We start from the raw sequence: 18,291 nt of genomic DNA on the forward strand, positions 1-18,291 counted from the left end.
AAATATATTTCCCTTAGGAACCCTTTGTCACGAAATCTTAACATAATGATGAAGCATGCCTTGTCACATCACTCATCACTCATAATTGTCATTACATAGAAGTATGAAGTGCTTAGCCTCCGTGCCTAAGTTACCCAAATACTTTCATCATGGAGTCAACAGTTGAGATAGCCTAGGATGAATTAATCCTTGAACCTTGAGAGATAGTATCAAACAACATTTGACTAAGCTCATTCAACATGCATATTCAAACTTTTGATTTTCTTTTTTGCGTCTTTCCTTTTCGGGAGAAATTCGGTACCCTCCACAAAATTGACGGAATTTTTTTGCTTTTTTGCATTTTTTCGAGTCGCACGATCACATTACAATGCACACACGATTCATGTACACATTGAGTCATGTCATGTCATATCACTTTGATTTGAGTCTAACACATGTGTCATTTCACTTTGAGTCGAGTCAACCTCGAGTCAGTCGATCAACGAGTCAAGTTTATACCTTGAGTCGTGTCAAGTTATTGAGTCAAGCAACATTAAACCTTAGGTCAACCCTAATATGGCTAAATAAATTGGCAAAGTTCTATAGTCAAAAATAAATACAGGTGCAGCAGAACAGGGAAGACCCTACTCCAGCGCCTGGCGCCAGAAATATCTCAGCAACGACAGAGCTCGAAGCCTCTCAGAAAGGTGATTTCGACTTCATACAGCAATTTCGGGTTCCTTGGTACGCTAGTTAGCCCCTATAAGCAATTTGACATGATTAAGTAGTCAGTTTGATTACAATCACAATAAGGGGTCGACCTGATGAAAGATCGTCTCACTTAGCTTAAAGCGCCTAATCACGGAGACACCGACATACTGGTTTTAGCGAAAGCAAAGTTCAGGTGAGCTTTAGAAATCGACAAACGTTGGTCTTCGGAAATTTTTCTTCAGAACATTATCGCAACAAACATTCAAGCACCGAAGCTCTATTGTTCAGAGACGCGTGATCATTTCCATTAGAAGCTCTTTTGTTCAGAGACGCGTGGACAATCATTTTCAAGCTCTTTTGCTCCAGAGACGCATGGGAATATCAATCAAGCTCTTTTGTTCAGAGACGCGTGGACAATCCTTTTCAAGCTCTTTTGCTCAGAGACGCGTGGGCATCCTATTATCAAGCTCTTCGTTTAGAGGCGCGTGAACATATCAAGAAGAAGCTCTTTGTTCAGAGACGAGTGAACATCAAAACAGCAAGGTGGCGTTCCCTGGATTGTGGAAAGTTGTCACAAACAACTGAAGGTAATTTCGGGCGAAGTTGTCTTCGATCATATTCCCTTAGGCATGGAAGATGATCATAATGCGGATGAGAATTATTTCAAGATAAATAATTTTCGATAGTATTCCCTTGGACGTGGAATATTATCAATGCGGGTGGGGATTGTTTCAAGAGGAATAATCTTCGATGATGTTCCCTTGGACGTGGAATATTATCAATGCGGATGGGGATTGTTTCAAGAGGAATAATCTTCGATGATGTTCCCTTGGACGTGGAATATTATCATAGCGGAGAGGATAGTTTCAGGCGAAGCAATCTTCTAATTTGGAAGCAGTTACGGGCGTAGCGGTTTTCAAGCGGGATGGCATTCTCTAGCTTGTAGGAGGTCATCAAAACAACAGAAGTAGCTGCAATCGGTTACTTTTAGAGACGTGTGCTCGACGGTGCAAGATACGCGTTTCTTAACTCTTTTATCTGTTTAACTAATGCTAGTTTTGCAGGTATCGGCGTTACAAGAGTGATTTAGGATCGCAGAACGTTCTGAATCATTCTCCGTCTCTATCGATACTTTGACTTTTGTTTTCGAAACTTGCGTTGCTCCAAACTCAGTCAAAGTGGGGGCTTCTGTAGACACCCATTTGTGTCTCCCCAAAACCAAACCCGGTGATGAGTACCTTTCACGTCGAGTCATAATCGAATGAAACGAAAGTGTGGAAAGGTCTAGTGTTGCGGAAAGTTTTATTTCTTTTCTCTTCTCCCTGATTTTGAAAACTTTATTTTAAGAAAACAGCTAATCCAGTTTGGTTGGTCCATGATATGGGTCCAATAGTTGTGTAGCTGGATGGGGTTTGCAAAAACCTTTCCAACGATATATTATAAGCCCAATTCCGATGAATATTGAGGAAGTTATGGCCAATTTACTAAACTGGGCCCGGTTTGAGCTTTATGTACGGCCCAATGATCTAGAGGAGGGCCTAATATGATTTTTCATTCCTAATGGAATTAGGAATGGTTTTAGTCTTCTAGAATCTTCTATAAGGTTCTTTTCATTCCTAATTCGATTAGGACTTTTCAGAGTTTTAATCAAGATCAAATAGCATTTTCGAAGGAATTATATTATTTTATCTTCCAGTACGGTAAATTTATCAGATTTTCGAAAACGCGTTGAAATCCAGTTTGGCGTCCAACCCCAGGCCTTGGCGCCTGGAACCAGGCTTGGCGCCAGACGCTAGCCATTGGCGCCTGGCGCTAGCCACTGGTGCCTAGCGCCAGTTAGCCAGGGTTGGCGCCAATGCTGTTTTGCGATCTTCATACTCTGTTTTGTTAAATTATCTTTTTTGGCTGATTTTCTCTATAAATATCGTATTAAAACTCCGTTTTCATACACCAACTATCTTCATCATCTACATCTTTCATTCACCAACTCTCTTCATTCACAAGTTTTCATTCATCAATTCTTAATTAAAAACATTCTTTCTTTAGCATTCATTCTTTCTTGCTTTTTCATACAAAATTCCGCATTCGCAAGATCTAGAAACACCTAGCCATATTCGAAGTTGCCTTCGCCCTAGACGTGAAAGGTTTTAATTTCTGAGGGTTTGGTCCCAAATCTCTATTTCGATTATTTAATTTAATTGTTTTGATTATTATTTTCCTTGAAGTTACTAACGTGTGTATTTTGTTATTAGAAAGAGGTACGAGGCATACAAGTAAGTACTTTAATTGATTTTATTGATTTATGATGTAGATATCATGTTTATATTGTTACTATGATGTTTCTAGTATCATGTCTAGGGTATTTTTAATATTAAATATGATTGCTATGATGCCTTTTATTCTCTTCCTAATATTTATTCATGTTAGTATCATGTTAGGGTTAAAGGTTTGATTTTTATTACTTAGTGACATGCTAGGGTTTGTTATTAATCTTGTTAGTATCATGCCTAGGATCTTGCTATTTTTATTATGCTTTAACATGATTATGAATATTGTTATTATTATTTTAATTATGATTTATGATTGTCATGATTATTTTATTTATAATTATTATTCATGATATTTATTGTTATTGATTATGTTGCTTGATACAATATTTATTCTTTATTGCTTGATCACGCCTTTTATGCATGCTTAAAGGGAATTGGTACTTGTAATCGTGCTTAATAAGATATTAATAATCTTGTTAGGGTTAATATGATTATATTTCAAGTGATCGCCAATAATAGTTTGTTTGTGCATTAAATTCAACCAACATAGATAAACAGGTTTAGGGTTAATCCTATTGATTGCATGTTAATCAGAAAGCGCACATGAATACGAGCAGAATAAAGTAGAGGCCTATTATTAGGGAAGGTTCAATCTCTTTTAGGTTGGATTTGTACCATCATCCCCGAACCCTTATTTGGTTCATGACCTTATGGAGTTGACGATCTCTTGGATCGTTAAGGGGTGTAACCTTCACCTCGTGAACGGTTTACAAGTTCCTTAAAAAACTTGTTGGCGACTCTTTTGCTCTATATTCTTCCCTTTTGGACGCCACCGTACTTTAATGTATGATCACAGTGGGGTTCGAGCTAGTGGGATTTTAAAGGCTTGAAATTATTCCCTACAACAGGCCCACGGTCCAAGTGACTCCTATTCTGCCTAACAGTAGGTTGCACGCATGGGGTAGGAAAAGAAGAGAGAAGTGGGCTGCTTTGTGTTGGAGAATTCGGTGGAGAGGAGGGAAGTGGGCTGCCAAGAGTAGGAGAATTTGGTGGCCCATTTGGAGTGGGAGAGTCCGAATTGGGCTGGGTGGATGGATTTGCCAAATTGGGCTGTCCAGAAGAGGTTAGATGGTGAATAACATATGAACTAATTAAGACCATTTTCCAAGAAGTCATATGCATGGGAAGGGGGCTATACAACTTAGCAAAAGGAAAACTACTCTCATCAAATATAACATGCCGACTAATTATAATTTTATTAGATGAAAAGTCATAACATTTGTAACCCCTATGATTCGGTGGATACCCCAAAAAACACAAGGTGTAGAACGAGGTTGTAATTTGTTAATGGTAGTAGAGGGAAACAAGGGGTAACGCAAACACCTAAAAACACACAAATGAGAGTACAAAGGTTCCTTTTAGTAAAGAACTTGGAGAGGGGACTTATATTCTAGCAATTTACTTGGTAGAATATTATGTAGATATGTTGCCATTTGTAAGGCATGGTGCCAAAATGACGGAAGTAAAGAAGCATGAGCAAGAAGGGTGCGAATAATATTATTCAAGGATCTTATCTTTCTCTCGGCCTTTCCATTTTGTGAAGACGTATGAGGATATGAAAACGAAAAGACATGCCATTAGACTCACATAATGCCCAAAAAGGTCCATTATCATACTCTCTCCCATTATCACATTGAAATGTTTTAATTGCCGATTCAAATTGGTTGCGAATTAATGCTTGGAAATGTGAAATATGACTAAAAACATCCGACTTTGTAGCTAAGGGAAAAGTCCATAAAAATTTAGAATAATCATCCAAAACAAGCATATAATAACGATGACCTGAAGAACTTAAAATAGGAGATGTCCAAAGATCACTATGAACAATATCAAACGGCATAGAAGTAGTAGATTGAGATGACATAAAAGGCAATTTGATATGTTTTCCAAGTACACAAGAATGACAAACACGAGAACTAGGAGTGTGATTACATTCAATGTTTTTATTACTACAAAGTGCCTTTAAAATAGAAGAACCCGGATGTCCCAAACGATCATGCCATAAGGTTGAAGCTAAATCAGTAAAGGTGGATGGAGTAGAACTTGAAAAAATGCTAGTGAGTGGATAAAGGTCCCCTTTACTATCACATCTCATTATTGGCATCCTCGTCCGATAATTCTTCACAGAGAAACCATAAGGGTCAAACTCAACAGACACCACTACTAAAATTAAGCCGAATTGCGACCGCCTCTGACGGTCGTAGAAAATAGCAACAACGGTCGCAAAAAGTGATTACGACCGTCAACGGTCGTAATGTGGTGGTCGTTATTCCTTTGGTCGCAAAACGAAAAAATTACGACTGGTTGACGGTCTCAATTAAAATTGCGACCGTTTTCAGTATTTTCAACGACCGTATGAGGAATCGTCGCAAATTAATATAATTACGACCATTCAGGCGGTCGCAATTCTGGGAAATAGCGACTGGTTTTGGCGGTGCAAATTAAATTAATTACGACCGTTTGTTTAGGCGGTTGCAATTCTGGAAAATAGCGACTGCTTCTGGCGGTCGCAAATTGTTTTGATTAATTAAAAAAAAGAAATAAAAACACTCACTGACTGTATTTCGAAGCCAGCCCCACCGCCACTTTCCACCTAACCCACCACCATCACCCTGCCTAAACAGCCTTTACCAAGCATCGCCGCCAACCCAAAACATTTGATTTTATAAAAAAAAACCCTAAAACCCCCACAAAATTATCAAAAATTAACGAAAATCAAACTATACTTCACAAAAATTTGAACAAAATCAACAAACACGAATAAAATTAACGAAAAATATGAACAAAATCAACAAAACACGAAAAAAATCAACGAAAATATGAACAAATCAACAAAACACGAACAAAATCAATGAAGACATGAACAAATCAACAAAACACGAATAAAATCGGCGAAAATTTAAACAAATTAACCGAAATAATTAACAAAATCAAGGAATATTCGAAATCAATCACAAAGTTAACAAAATTCTAACCAAATATGAACAAAGTTCGCAAAATCAAACAAAATCAACTAAACTAAAAATTAAACCCAAAATCAACAAAATCGAACAAAAACTCAAAACAAAAATCGAAAATAAAATCAAACAAAATTTGTATAAAAATAAACATGGAAAATCGAATAAAAAATGAAGTAAAACACAAACCTTTCCTCATATTTCTTCATTTTTGAGTTTATATGGTCAAATTGGACCATAAAAAACTCCATATCTGGAATTTTTATGGTCCAATTTGACCATAAACACCATAATTGTTCATTTGTTGACGAAAATCCGAACACCCGATATACTTTGTTGATGAAAATTCATAGAAAAAGAAAAAATGAAGTAGAAAAAGAGACCGAAAATGGAGGAAATAGTGGTGCAAGCGTCGGTTAATGGAGGCAAAGAGACTTAAGAAGAAGAAAGGAAAGAGAAAGCTAAGAAATGATAAGAGAGATGGAGGAGCGTGAGAAAAGGAAAAAGGAAACAGAAAGATAAGGAAAGAGGAGAGAGAAAGGAACGAGAAGAGAATGAAAGAAAAAGTAGAAGAACGACGTGAGTGAAGAGACGGTTAGGGTTTGGGTGAATGGGGGTATCCTTTTATACCCTATTTTTTTTACAAAAATATTAGCCCTTTTGCGACCGCTTTTTTGGTATTTGCATGCGACCGTTTAGAAACGGTCGCAATTTTTTATATTTGCGACCGTTTTATAAACGGTCGCAATTTGTGAAATTTTCGACCGCTTTATAAAACGGTCGCAATTTGTGAAATTTGCGACCGCTTTACACGGTCGTAATAGATTATTTTTCTTTTACAATTATTTTCACATGATTTTTTTTTAAAAAAAATTGTTTAAATACTCTTGCGACCGTGGGCAAAAACGGTCGCAATTTTGCGACCGTTTGAAAAATGGTCGTAATTTTACTACCGTTTGAAAAACGGTCGCAAATTGCAACGTTTGCGACTGTTTTTATGGCGGTCGTAAATAAATGGTCGCAATTTGGCCGAATTTTAGTAGTGCACACAATTATCAGTTATGAATTTGCTAACAGAAATTGAATTTTTAATGAGTTTGAGTGCATGAAGGACATTATTAAGAGATAAAGGAGGGTCCGGGGAAGGCAATGTAGTATGACCACAACCACGAATTGGAATAGTATGACCACTACCAACAACAATACCGTTAGGATGATTGCTCAAATTAAAATAAGACGAGAGATTACCATTTGAGGATGTCATGTGCGAGGTTGCACCGGTGTCCATATACCACGAAGGATCGGGTTGGCTCAATGTCATGGTGTGCATTGCCGATTCTATATCGGTCGGGACATAGGACTGTTGTGACGCTGCATACGCATGTTGAGGACGAGGGCCTAAAATGCTGGAATACTGCTTCATTGGGCCTTGAGGTCTGGCCCACCCTTGAAATTTAATAATCTATTCATTGAGACAATTCCAACAAGTATCCACAAGTAGTCAAAGTATAAATCAGAAAAATTAGTCAAAGTAGGATAAATGAATAGCGTAAAAAGTAGAAATAGAGCAAATACGTAGTATTTAAAAACCGAGGGAATACGAAGTAGGAGTAGCAATAACTGTAATTTGGTAAAACAAAATAGAGAGTGAAACAAAGTGCTAGAATTCCTAGACCCGATCCGATCATCCGAATTGACACCCCTAGTAAGAAGTAACAACGTTAGTACGTTATCCCATTTTTGTGAAGCTTGTCATTTTTTGACAAAAAAAATGAAATCTATCCGATTCTTTGATGATTCTTTGATAAAAAAAAAGTTTGTATAAGGACGTAAAAAGTAAAGAATCACCTATAATTATATAATTGGCGCACATATATATATTAAAATTAATCAATCTGTGATTTATTTATATGTTTGATATAATATCACTATCATACGACCCACTATATTATAATTTATTATACTTATGAAGTATATCATCAGCAGTGGCGGAGCCAAGATTTTAACAATGGTAGGGCACCTACTACTAAAACACTTTTATCATGCTCTTAAAAAAAAATTTCAAAAAAATAATAATAAAAATTCAAGACACATCTACGTTCTACAATAGGACAATAAGCCAGAAAAAAAATAAGGACACTAAGAAAATAAAAAAAAATAATGTAAGGATTAGAACCCGTGACCTTGGGTAAACAAAGTAATGCTCGATGTTCCAAGTTTCCAACCACTAGGCTACTGGAAGTTTTTATAAAATAATATACTTTGTATTTTTTTAAATACATTTTTAGTAATTTTTTTTTAGAAAAAAAATCTGGTAGGGCACGTGCCCTACCAGGACCTATAGTGGCTCCGCCACTGATCATCAGTTAGGCCTTTTTAGCCTTATGGTAAGCTAATTAGCAAATTAGCTTATGATTAAAAGTTGATATTTTTTAGCTAGTTATGTACCAATGATTAGCTACTAGCTTGTGATTTAAATGAGCCTTAATTTCTTAATTAGCATTTTAAAGTTAATTTATTAATATATCAGTCCCTCTTCTTGACATGTTTATTCTCAGGCTAAATAATTTGCTTGAGCAAACTTTTTTTTTTTTTTTTTTTTTCAACCACCTTTTAAAAATATGATGCAAAGGCTATTAATTTTAAATTTTTTGTTGCAACTTACCACCATTTTTAGCCAAATCCACCAATTGTTTACATTGAACATGTGGTAGGTTGCAACAAAATTTTTGAAATTGGTGGGCTTTTGCAATAACTGTTTAAAAAGGTGGTTATATGAAAAAATAAACATTTTTTTTTGCTAAAAAAATATTTAAAAGGTGGTTATATGCAAATTAAGATTTCCTTAAAATAGTGTGTAAGCTAGGTATGTTGTGAATATAAAATAATATAATACGTATAAAAGAAATAGTGAGGCACTAGTAATAGTTTGTAAAAAAAAAAAAATAAGAAATGTGAGATAAGAGAAATAATTAAAACACTAAAAAAAAATAATAAGAGAAGATGTTCAAAAAAAGAATGTAATGCACTTAAAAAATGGTTGTATAGGCGTATAGTACAGAATAGTTGAAAAGTGATACCCTTAGGGCCTGTTCTCTTACGTTGAAATTCAGTTCAATTCAGTTCAGTTCTGCTCCTAATTTCCTTCTCTTATAAAATATTCATTTCAGTTCAATTCAGTTCAGCTCAATTCAGTTCATTTCAACTCAGTTTAGTTCAGTTCATTTCAGTTCAGCTGAGTTCAGTCAATGAGAACAGACCCTTAATATAGAGAAAGAGTAGACTATAATCACAATATTTTCTTTATATAGTAAGGATATACTACTATTTCATTATTTCTTTCTCCTACCAACCCACTAACATTATGAATGCATATAGAATATACGTAGTACTTCCTATAAAGTTACCAAATTGAAAGAATTATAAATTAATATTTATGAAGAGTTGTAATTAAAAAAAAAAGTAAAAGTGGCAATTTTTTTTTTTAATTAGAGCTTGCTAAGAGTCATGCCAGATTCACTTTTAGTATTATGTTATTTATTTATTGATTCTAAAAATAAAATTGAGGCACTTATTAATTTGAACTGAATATTCATTATTAAATAAATGAATATATAATGATATAAAAATGAACATTTATCAATACAGAAATGGACATATTATAGAAATTTACGAGAAATTCGTAGATGAAAAGGATAGGGGAAGGGCACAAGCGGAAGGTGGGAGGTGCAGGCAGTGTTTGCAGGCAGTGTTCCCTGTCGGGAGGTGTCAGCTATCAGGTGTAGGTAAAACTTTTCACACTAAATATAATTTATACGTAGTACAATATTTTTTTTTTTAGGAAAACCTAAATACGTAGTATAATTTATATACTACATTACTACTCCCTCTGTCCCCTTTTGATAGTCACTCTTGGTAGAAAATCATGGGAATTAATAAACATAAATAAGAAGTAACAAGAGTACATTGAAAAAGTAAGTTTACATTGGGTATGCAAAAAAGTAGAGAGAGAAAGCAATTAAAGTACATGAGAAAGTTAAATTTGCACAAATTTTTTTGCAAATGGGAGAGAATTTTGGTAAAAAAATAATAATTTTAATGATACTTGAAAAAAGCAAATGTGACTAATATTTTGGGTCACAAAAAATGACATAAATGACTATCAAAAGGAACGGATGGAGTACATAATAAAGATTTAATTCGAATCAGCCAACATATAATTTCAGCCCAACTTTGTTGATGAATCCATTACTTCAGACGGACATGTTATAGGCCCAATGTTACCCCATTCTCTCTCAATTGACTAAAATGAAATAGTTCTACTTCACAAACTGACCGAAAACCCCTAAACCCTAACTTAATTAAACCCAATTTCCCCAATTTCTTCCGATTCGAAAATCTGGGGAAAAATGGCGTCGATTTCATTGAAAGGGAAGACGAAGAACATTGCAAACAGATCAAAGAGATACGTAGAAGAAGCTTTATATCGTAGACTGTTTAAAGATGGCGGAGATGAAGTTAGTGTTCGTCATCAATTGAATGAGTTCCTCAAAAGTCGTAAGAAAGTTTACAAATGGGAAGTTGGTGATACCATTAAGAAGCTTCGACAACGCAAGCATTATTATGCTGCTCTTAAGGTCTTTCGTTTTTTCTCTCTCTCCTCTTTTTTTTTTTTTTTTTTTTTGGGTTTGTTCTGATTGTTTTTCAGCTTAATTTGTGCATTTTTGGGGCTTGTTTTTTAATTGAATATGTGAGTGTTCAGAAGATTAATGCAAATGGGTAGGGTTTTTTTTTTTTTTTTTTTTTTTTTTAATTTTGAAAGTTTTTTATTGTTAAGCTCCAGTTTGTGTATAGTTATGTATAGTTAATAATGCAAACAGTTGATGAATGATTTGTTGATTGATCGTTGCGTTGCATTAGTCATGTGGGAGCTTGGGTGGCTGTAGTTACTGACCTTGAAGACACTTTGTTGGTTTTGAGAAGAGGGTAGGGGGAGGTTATGCCGAAGCTGAGAATTCATAGTTTATGTTCGTTTGGTGTCTTGGATTTGTTGCTTAGAAGCCGAATAGTTGCTGCCCTTTCTTCTCGGAAATGGGAGGCAGAATGTATTACTACGTATATGCGATTTCTAGCACAAGTAACATAGAAGGTAGAACCTAATGTAGGGATATTGAGCATTGCCTTGTTACGGCCACCCATAGTTATTCGAGTGGTAGACTGTAGTGATCGACTTTTGGTTTACCCCTAAAGTTTGGGGTCTATTTGGATTAGGTACTTTTTACATATTTATGAGGTGCAGAAGGCGTTGGGGATTTGAAGATAGTCTGGTTTCGAATTATCGTGATTATTTACTTAACAAAGTGCATTGCTTGGATATTTGTGGTTAATGTTTCCCTATGATGTAGCGCTTTTGCAAAGTTATTGCTAATTCATTACCAATGCCGAATGCTAATTCATAACTATTGCTGGATTGATTACAATTTTGGAGTGATTGAGATGAATGCTAATTCATAATTAATGCTGAATTGTTTACAATTTTGGGGACTATGGTTTTTACTTGTATATTTTGTGAACAAGGGGTTTTCTCCTCAACAATCTTTACATGTTAACAGTTCTGTGTCCAAATGGACTCTTAATTTTATACTCCGTACAAAGTATGTGGCGCTAAAAGTTTTGGTATTCGGAATTAGACAATCTTAAATATTGATCTCCGGTCTTTGGTCCTTTAAGAGGCAAAACCTTTGGAACTCTGTGTAGGATAGTCCAGTACGGTTTTCCTTTTTCCTTGGATGCCCTTGAACCCTTGTACCTCATAAATCTGTATATTCCTGTATAGTACTCTAAAATGACCTGGATTTTATAGAGTTTGATTTCTGTGTGCAATTGGAATCTAATAAATATATAAGGCTGTAATGTGAACTAGATAATATCATGTTAGAAAACTAATATAAGAAATTAGGAATACAAAAGTTTTAAACACATAAAAGAATCAGTTTACAAGAACCTATGGCTAAAATTAACAATAATAGAGTTAGTTTAGAGTAACTTTGGTTCTAGTATGCAAAGTGCTATCCTTGAAAAGAAAACATCCCACTGCAGTGGAAGAACTGTAGATGAAATTGATGCGCTTCTCCCTTTTTACCCTCAGGATATGGTGAGCAAAAATCCGGAATTGGAACCGGAACCGGTTAGGAACCGGCGGGTCCGGATCCAATTCCAGGTAATAAATTAAGAACCCGGTTATAACCAATTCTAATTCTAAACTTTTTGAAACTGGAACCGGTTGGGTACCCGGTTACCTAATATATGCTAAACTAAATAAATTTTAAATAATAAAAATATGTTGAATGTATCTAATTTGTAAATTAAAAAAGTATTATTAATAGCTAACATAAATACAAATAGTTTAATGCATATATAAATATAAGTATTAAACGCTAAAAATGAACCTAACTAAAATAAGAATTGTAATTTGTATTATATTTTAACAATTACATACATAAGTGGGTACCCGGAAACGGTACCCGGTGGTTCTAATACCAATTCCTAAATTTTAGGACCCTGTTGAACCAATTTCAATTCCGGATCCGAATTTTAGGACCCGGTTCCAACCAATTCCAAGTTCGGGTCGTAAAATTTTGACCGAGTACCCGATTTGCTCACCCCTACTTGCTGTTACTACCCCGCTCTTCTGTTTTCTAGACCTTCTTAAGTCTATTAGATTTCTAAATCAAGGCTTTGGTGTTGTCATTTGTTGACTTGGAGCTGTCTTTTGGTATCCTGTGAATCACCCATTCGTTATAGCATTCTCAAATACCTTTGGAATATTGTTTAATTTTTACATTTTTGTGTTAATAGATATTTCTTTTTGCATTCAAATTTCCATTACGTGCTCTGCGTAACTTTTTCTACTGCCATGATTGCTCTCATAGTCTCCTGTCCTTCCTCTGTCTCACATATACTATAATCAAAAGCTCTTATCATTTGGTGGAGAGCTTAATAATTTGCAGGATATATAAGCAATAAAATATTGATGGAACATTATGTAATGGAATCCTTTAGTTAAATTAGGTTCTAACAAAGATTTATTCACTCATCTTACTCCAGAATTCATAAGTTCATTTGTTAGTATTCTTCTTTTATAATTACTTTTTTGAATAACATTATATATTGATATGATTATGAAGTATTCAAAAAAAAAAAAAAAAAAAAAAAAAAGATTTTTAAGTATACTAATAGACAGTAGTATATTTATGACCTTAGTTTTAAAAAGCGCAAGGCGCAAATGGTCCTTGCAGCCTAGGCGCAAGGCGCAAGGCGCGCACCTTTCGTATGCAAGGCGCGCACCTTTCGTATGCAAGGCGCATGTATTTATATATTTATTTCAAATTATTTTTTACTTTGATAGTACTTAATACCAATTGAAAAGATTCATAATAAATTAAGTAATGATATATTTAAAGCTAAGGTAGTCTGAATTGAAAAAATGTCCATCATTCTTCAATTTATAACTTAAATCTTAGTTATTTTCCTAGAGGCGCAAAGGCGCGCCTTACCAAAGGCACTTTGAGGCGCACGAGGCGCGCGCCTTCCGTAGGTGACTGAGCCTCACCTAGCTAAAGCCCATTTCCCAGGGAGTGAGGCGCACCAGAGGCGCCCTTTTTAAAACCAAGTTTATGACTATCTAATCATGCATGCAACCCAGCCTATAACATTATAGGAATATTATAAGCTCATCTAATGATAGCATAGTTGTAATTGCATGCTTTCTTGTTACTGGTAATGAGTGCTGATCCTTTCTTCCAAATCTTTTACCTTTCCGATTTTGTTTTCTCATCACAATTCTCCACGGTTCTATGGTAGTAAATTGACGTGGTTTACCTTTATGCAGCTCTCAGACACTATGGCTAGTAGGGGCATGAACATGACATTAAGTGACCAAGCTATCCACCTTGATCTTATTGCCAAGACTCACGGCATTATTGCCGCTGAGAATTATTTTGTTGATCTTCCTGAATCATCAAAATACATAGAGTGTTATGGTGCCCTTCTTAATTGCTACTGCAAGGATTTGAACTCTGATAAAGCTGAAGCACTTATGGAGAAGATGAAGGAACTCGGTCTGCCTATTACAGCCATGTCTTACAACAGCCTGATGACTATGTACACAAAAAATGGTCAGCCTGAAAGAGTACCTGCTCTGGCACAAGAAATGAAGGCCTCTAATATTATGCTACAAGTATACACGTATAATGTCTGGATGAGAGCTTTAGCAGCTTCCAATGACATTGATGGAGTTGAGAGAGTTTTGGATGAGATGAAGCGGGATGGACGCGTGGCCGAAGATTGGACAACATACAGCAATCTAGCATCAATTTATGTTGATGCTGGGATGTCGGACAAGGCTGAGAATGCTCTTAAGGAGCTTGAGAAGCGGAACACTTCAAAAGCACTCTCACCATACCAATTTCTCATTACTCTATATGGTAGAACTGGGAATTTGGTTGAGGTTTATCGTGTTTGGCGCTCTTTAAGGCTTGCCTTTCCTCAAACTCCAAATATTGCTTACTTGAATATGATTCAGGTTTTGGTCAACTTGAAAGATATACCAGGTGCTGAGAAATGCTTCAAGGAATGGGAATCTGGCTGTACACTTTATGATATTCGTATAACAAATGCACTCATTGGAGCTTACGTCAAAGATGGTTTGTTAGAAAAGGCTCAAAAGCTCAAAGAGTGTGCTGGAAGTAGAGGGGCTAAACCTAATGCTAAAACTTGGGAGATCTTTCTGGATTATCATTTGAAGAAAGGGGAAACTAAGCCAGCAGTTGATTGTGTTGAAAATGCAATAAGCAACGGAAGGGGAGATGGGACTAAGTGGGTTCCACCTGTAGAAATAATCAATGCAATGATGCAGCTCTTTGAACAAAATAAGGATGTTGATGGGGCTGAAAGTTTTCTGGAGCTTGTGAGAAATGCTGTGGATAACTTGGGGGCAGAAGCATATGAATCATTGATAAGAACATATGCAGCCGCTGGAAAGACTAGTCCTTCTCTGCATCGCCGATTGAAGATGGAAAATGTAGAGGTGAATGAGGCAAGTAAGAAGTTGCTTGAGGCAATTACCGTTGAATGAGTCTCCCTTTTTTCACCTGTAATTCTTGCTCTTACAAATTTTGGCTAGTTGATAGCTATTATGCCAACTGTTGTTTCAATAATGGATATGGCCTGTTTTTGTGGCTAATTCTCTCTTGGATGTGTTTGCGCAAAATCGTTGTTCCCAAATTTGTTTATCAGCAGTTCAGCAGGTATATTCTTTACATTTTGTTGTTGGCTCTGCAGTCTGCATCATGTGAGATGAATGGAATTTTGCGTAGCATGTACGCTGATGGCCGAACTCTCTGGTTCACTGATTGATATTGATACTTGCAACTTAGTATGCCTGAGAATATTTATGTAACTGTATCTTTAGGTCCTGGGATTTTGTGAGTGAATTTTTGGTAATTCATTTTCCGACATATTGTTGAAATAAAGTTATCTATATTCATCTTAGTCATCTTACACCTCAAAAAACTGATTTGGACCAAGTTCCCTGTCGCTATCGTGATCTGTATCTAAAATTGCATGACTTAATTCTATACTCGAATTGAAATTGAAGTTGATTTGATGTTGAAAAGTATGACTACTGATTGAATTTGTCATAATGAGCTACAAGTAATTGAAAATAGAATTGAATGTTGCTTGATCCAACCGGAACAACTCATCACCTCATATGATTTAAAATTCGACTCGATCTCAACGCTTGTTCCATCTCTAGCTCTTTACAAACATGAATAAAAAGTGTAATTTCTCCAGTTGTGCATGTAGCATAAATTATTCTACTACGTATTTACAATTTTGTGTATCATGTTCTTGGTCAGCAAAGTATAGAATTGTAGTATAATAGCAGAAATATCGACTGTTTTGACAATGGCAGAGCCGCAGAGGAAGCTCACTGGTTGAGAAGTATCATGGTAGACATAAATGGAATACATACATCATAGAAGGAAATAATGGATAATGTTAAAAGCACTGCCGAATACACCCCACCAGTGAGGTTAGAATATATTGGTGGGTTAACGAATCATTATAATGGCAAATTTCACTTCACAATAACAAGAAAGCATAGCATCTACAAAATCGAACAGATTAGTAGATTTTGAGTAATCCGAGATTTAAGTTATGGGTCGTAGCATTGCCAAGGCAAGCACGTGTCTTGGGCTCGATTGAGGAGAACCACTATGGCCAAGTGTGTGCCTTGGGCTCGATTGAGGTCAGGTGGAGGTACTCCCCTTACAGGCTCCTAAGCCGAGGCTCATCTCGAACCCTATATAGGCTAATACAAAGGCATGTTATTACAAACTATTTGACATATGGAGAACTAGATATTAAGCTAGTGAGATAAATGAGGAAAGCAATATCCTATGGTCATGGTATCATTTATGACTAAGAATGATGTAATTGTATCTCTAAAACCAAACATTTTTTATTTTTTATTTTTTTTGGTGGTATTTTCGTCTGATTACATTGTGGAAAATTCTGTCAGTACTAAGTAATGCAATTGCTAGTAACATTCATGGTCTAAGTCAACTAGTGGACTTTTTCAAAATATGATACATGGAAAATCATGGCCCAAATACGTAGTAATAATTATCCAGACCCATCTTAATCAAACCAAGCAGTGTAAAACATTTGTGATTGCCACATCACTCCAAATTGCTTTGTAGTTGAGCTAGTTTAGCTCATAAACTCCCATTTTCTAGTAATCACAACTTCAATTGACGCAAATACAATTCCCATATTACCATACACAAAATATCATTTATATAGAGAATAGTAACCGCACAATCAATCATACATTGTTTTACCATACACAAAATATAATACTCGATTAATTGTATACAGAAAAACACTCTTGTCCGTTGATGGATTGGATTAAACTCGACTAAAGATAACATCAATCTCGATCCAATGCCAACAGTCAACATAACAACCGGAAGTTACGCTTCAAAATAGCACGTACATATATACTTAAGCAACACCGTAACTTCCGATCCCCATGCTATGCATTAATTTAGGCTTTGTTTGTCTAATTGTTTTTAATTACAATTCAATAGATACTCCTACATGATCCGATGTAGTCGCTTAAAATCCAAGTCAAAATCATTAGATAATTCTCTTTTCATTTTTTAATAATTTTGTAACAAGTTTGACTTTACACCCTTAATAATAAATAAATAAATCTTATCAAAAACAACTTGCCGTTGAAGCTACGAAGTTGGGTCAGTTTCTTTGATGTTGTCGTGAGTGATAATGTACATATGGTAATAAGTAGTATATTTGTGCTTTGATTTCATACTCGACCTCTTGATTTTGCTATTGGAAGTGGGAAAAGATGCTTCCAATTTCCTGTTTTTTCAAGAAAATAAAGTGGAAATTACATGATTGGTTCCCTTGATTTAGGCAAATGATGAAAAAAAATATAATGAAAAAGGATTTGTAATTTTAATGTACAACTTTCATTTAAGGTCAACTGAGCATCAGTATATTATTACCAGACTATGATTACTCTATTAAAGACCGGTGTTTTTATGGGAACTCGACAGTTAAGTTTTATTGAAAAGAAGTTAAGAAGTTGTATGTACTCCGCACTAAACTAATTATTTTGATTGGGAGTATATAATATGTGTATCTCATAATTTTAACTACATACAAAAAGATCTATTAAATTATATTTAGAGTTCAATAAGATTTAATTTCACCTAAAGACTAGAAGCTAGGTTAACTTAACCCACAGAATTTTGACCCTAAATCTAAAAATTCTTGGAATGAATTTATTACAACTTTGAGTAAAAAAAAAATGCAGGAAAACAAGTTGACCAACTAATTTGACTCGTGACTTCAGTTAATTACATACATACTTTGAATCTTTGTTAAACTAGTAACTAATGGTAAATATTCTACTTAATTAAAAGGAGGGTGGATCAAGGATGAGATTTGGACCCTTGATTTTTAATTCTTCCCACATGGTTCTAATACTATGTTAGAAGACCAACAAACTTATCAAAAATTTATGCTAATATATAGCTAAGGCTCGATGTATAGGTTTTATTTGTTTCATTCAACTCAATGGTGACCTTGCAGGGGGTTGATCGAAGTTGTGTGCTGATTAATTGTACTTTGTATTAAAATATATTCATTTTTTTAACTCAATAGCATATACGGAGTAGTAATTAGGGTCTGTTTTGATAAATTGAAATGAGCTGAACTAAACT

The 18,291-nt window shown here is 35.2% G+C and overlaps 1 protein-coding gene across 1 annotated transcript; it reads left to right on the forward strand.

Moving 5' to 3' along the window:
• The first annotated feature begins 10,256 nt into the window (after window positions 1–10,256).
• LOC145641283 (large ribosomal subunit protein mL101 (rPPR4)-like) lies at window positions 10,257–15,248 on the forward strand. The gene is made up of 2 exons (XM_081692265.1): window positions 10,257–10,614; window positions 13,869–15,248. Exons 1-2 carry the CDS (start codon window positions 10,387–10,389, stop codon window positions 15,111–15,113), a joined length of 1,473 nt encoding a protein of 490 aa, XP_081548391.1. The 5' UTR covers window positions 10,257–10,386; the 3' UTR covers window positions 15,114–15,248.
• The last annotated feature ends 3,043 nt before the right edge of the window (window positions 15,249–18,291 follow it).

The sequence above is a fragment of the Chenopodium album genome, chromosome 1 (assembly GCF_948465745.1).
Source record: "Chenopodium album chromosome 1, dcCheAlbu1.1, whole genome shotgun sequence".
Taxonomy (NCBI): Eukaryota; Viridiplantae; Streptophyta; class Magnoliopsida; order Caryophyllales; family Amaranthaceae; genus Chenopodium; species Chenopodium album.

Coding starts and splice junctions, on each gene's coding strand:
- LOC145641283 (XM_081692265.1), top strand. CDS start 10,387: ATGGCGTCGATTTCATTGAAAGGGAAGACGAAGAACATTGCAAACAGA. Junction 10,615..13,868: donor ATTATTATGCTGCTCTTAAG/GTCTTTCGTTTT, acceptor ACCTTTATGCAG/CTCTCAGACACTATGGCTAG.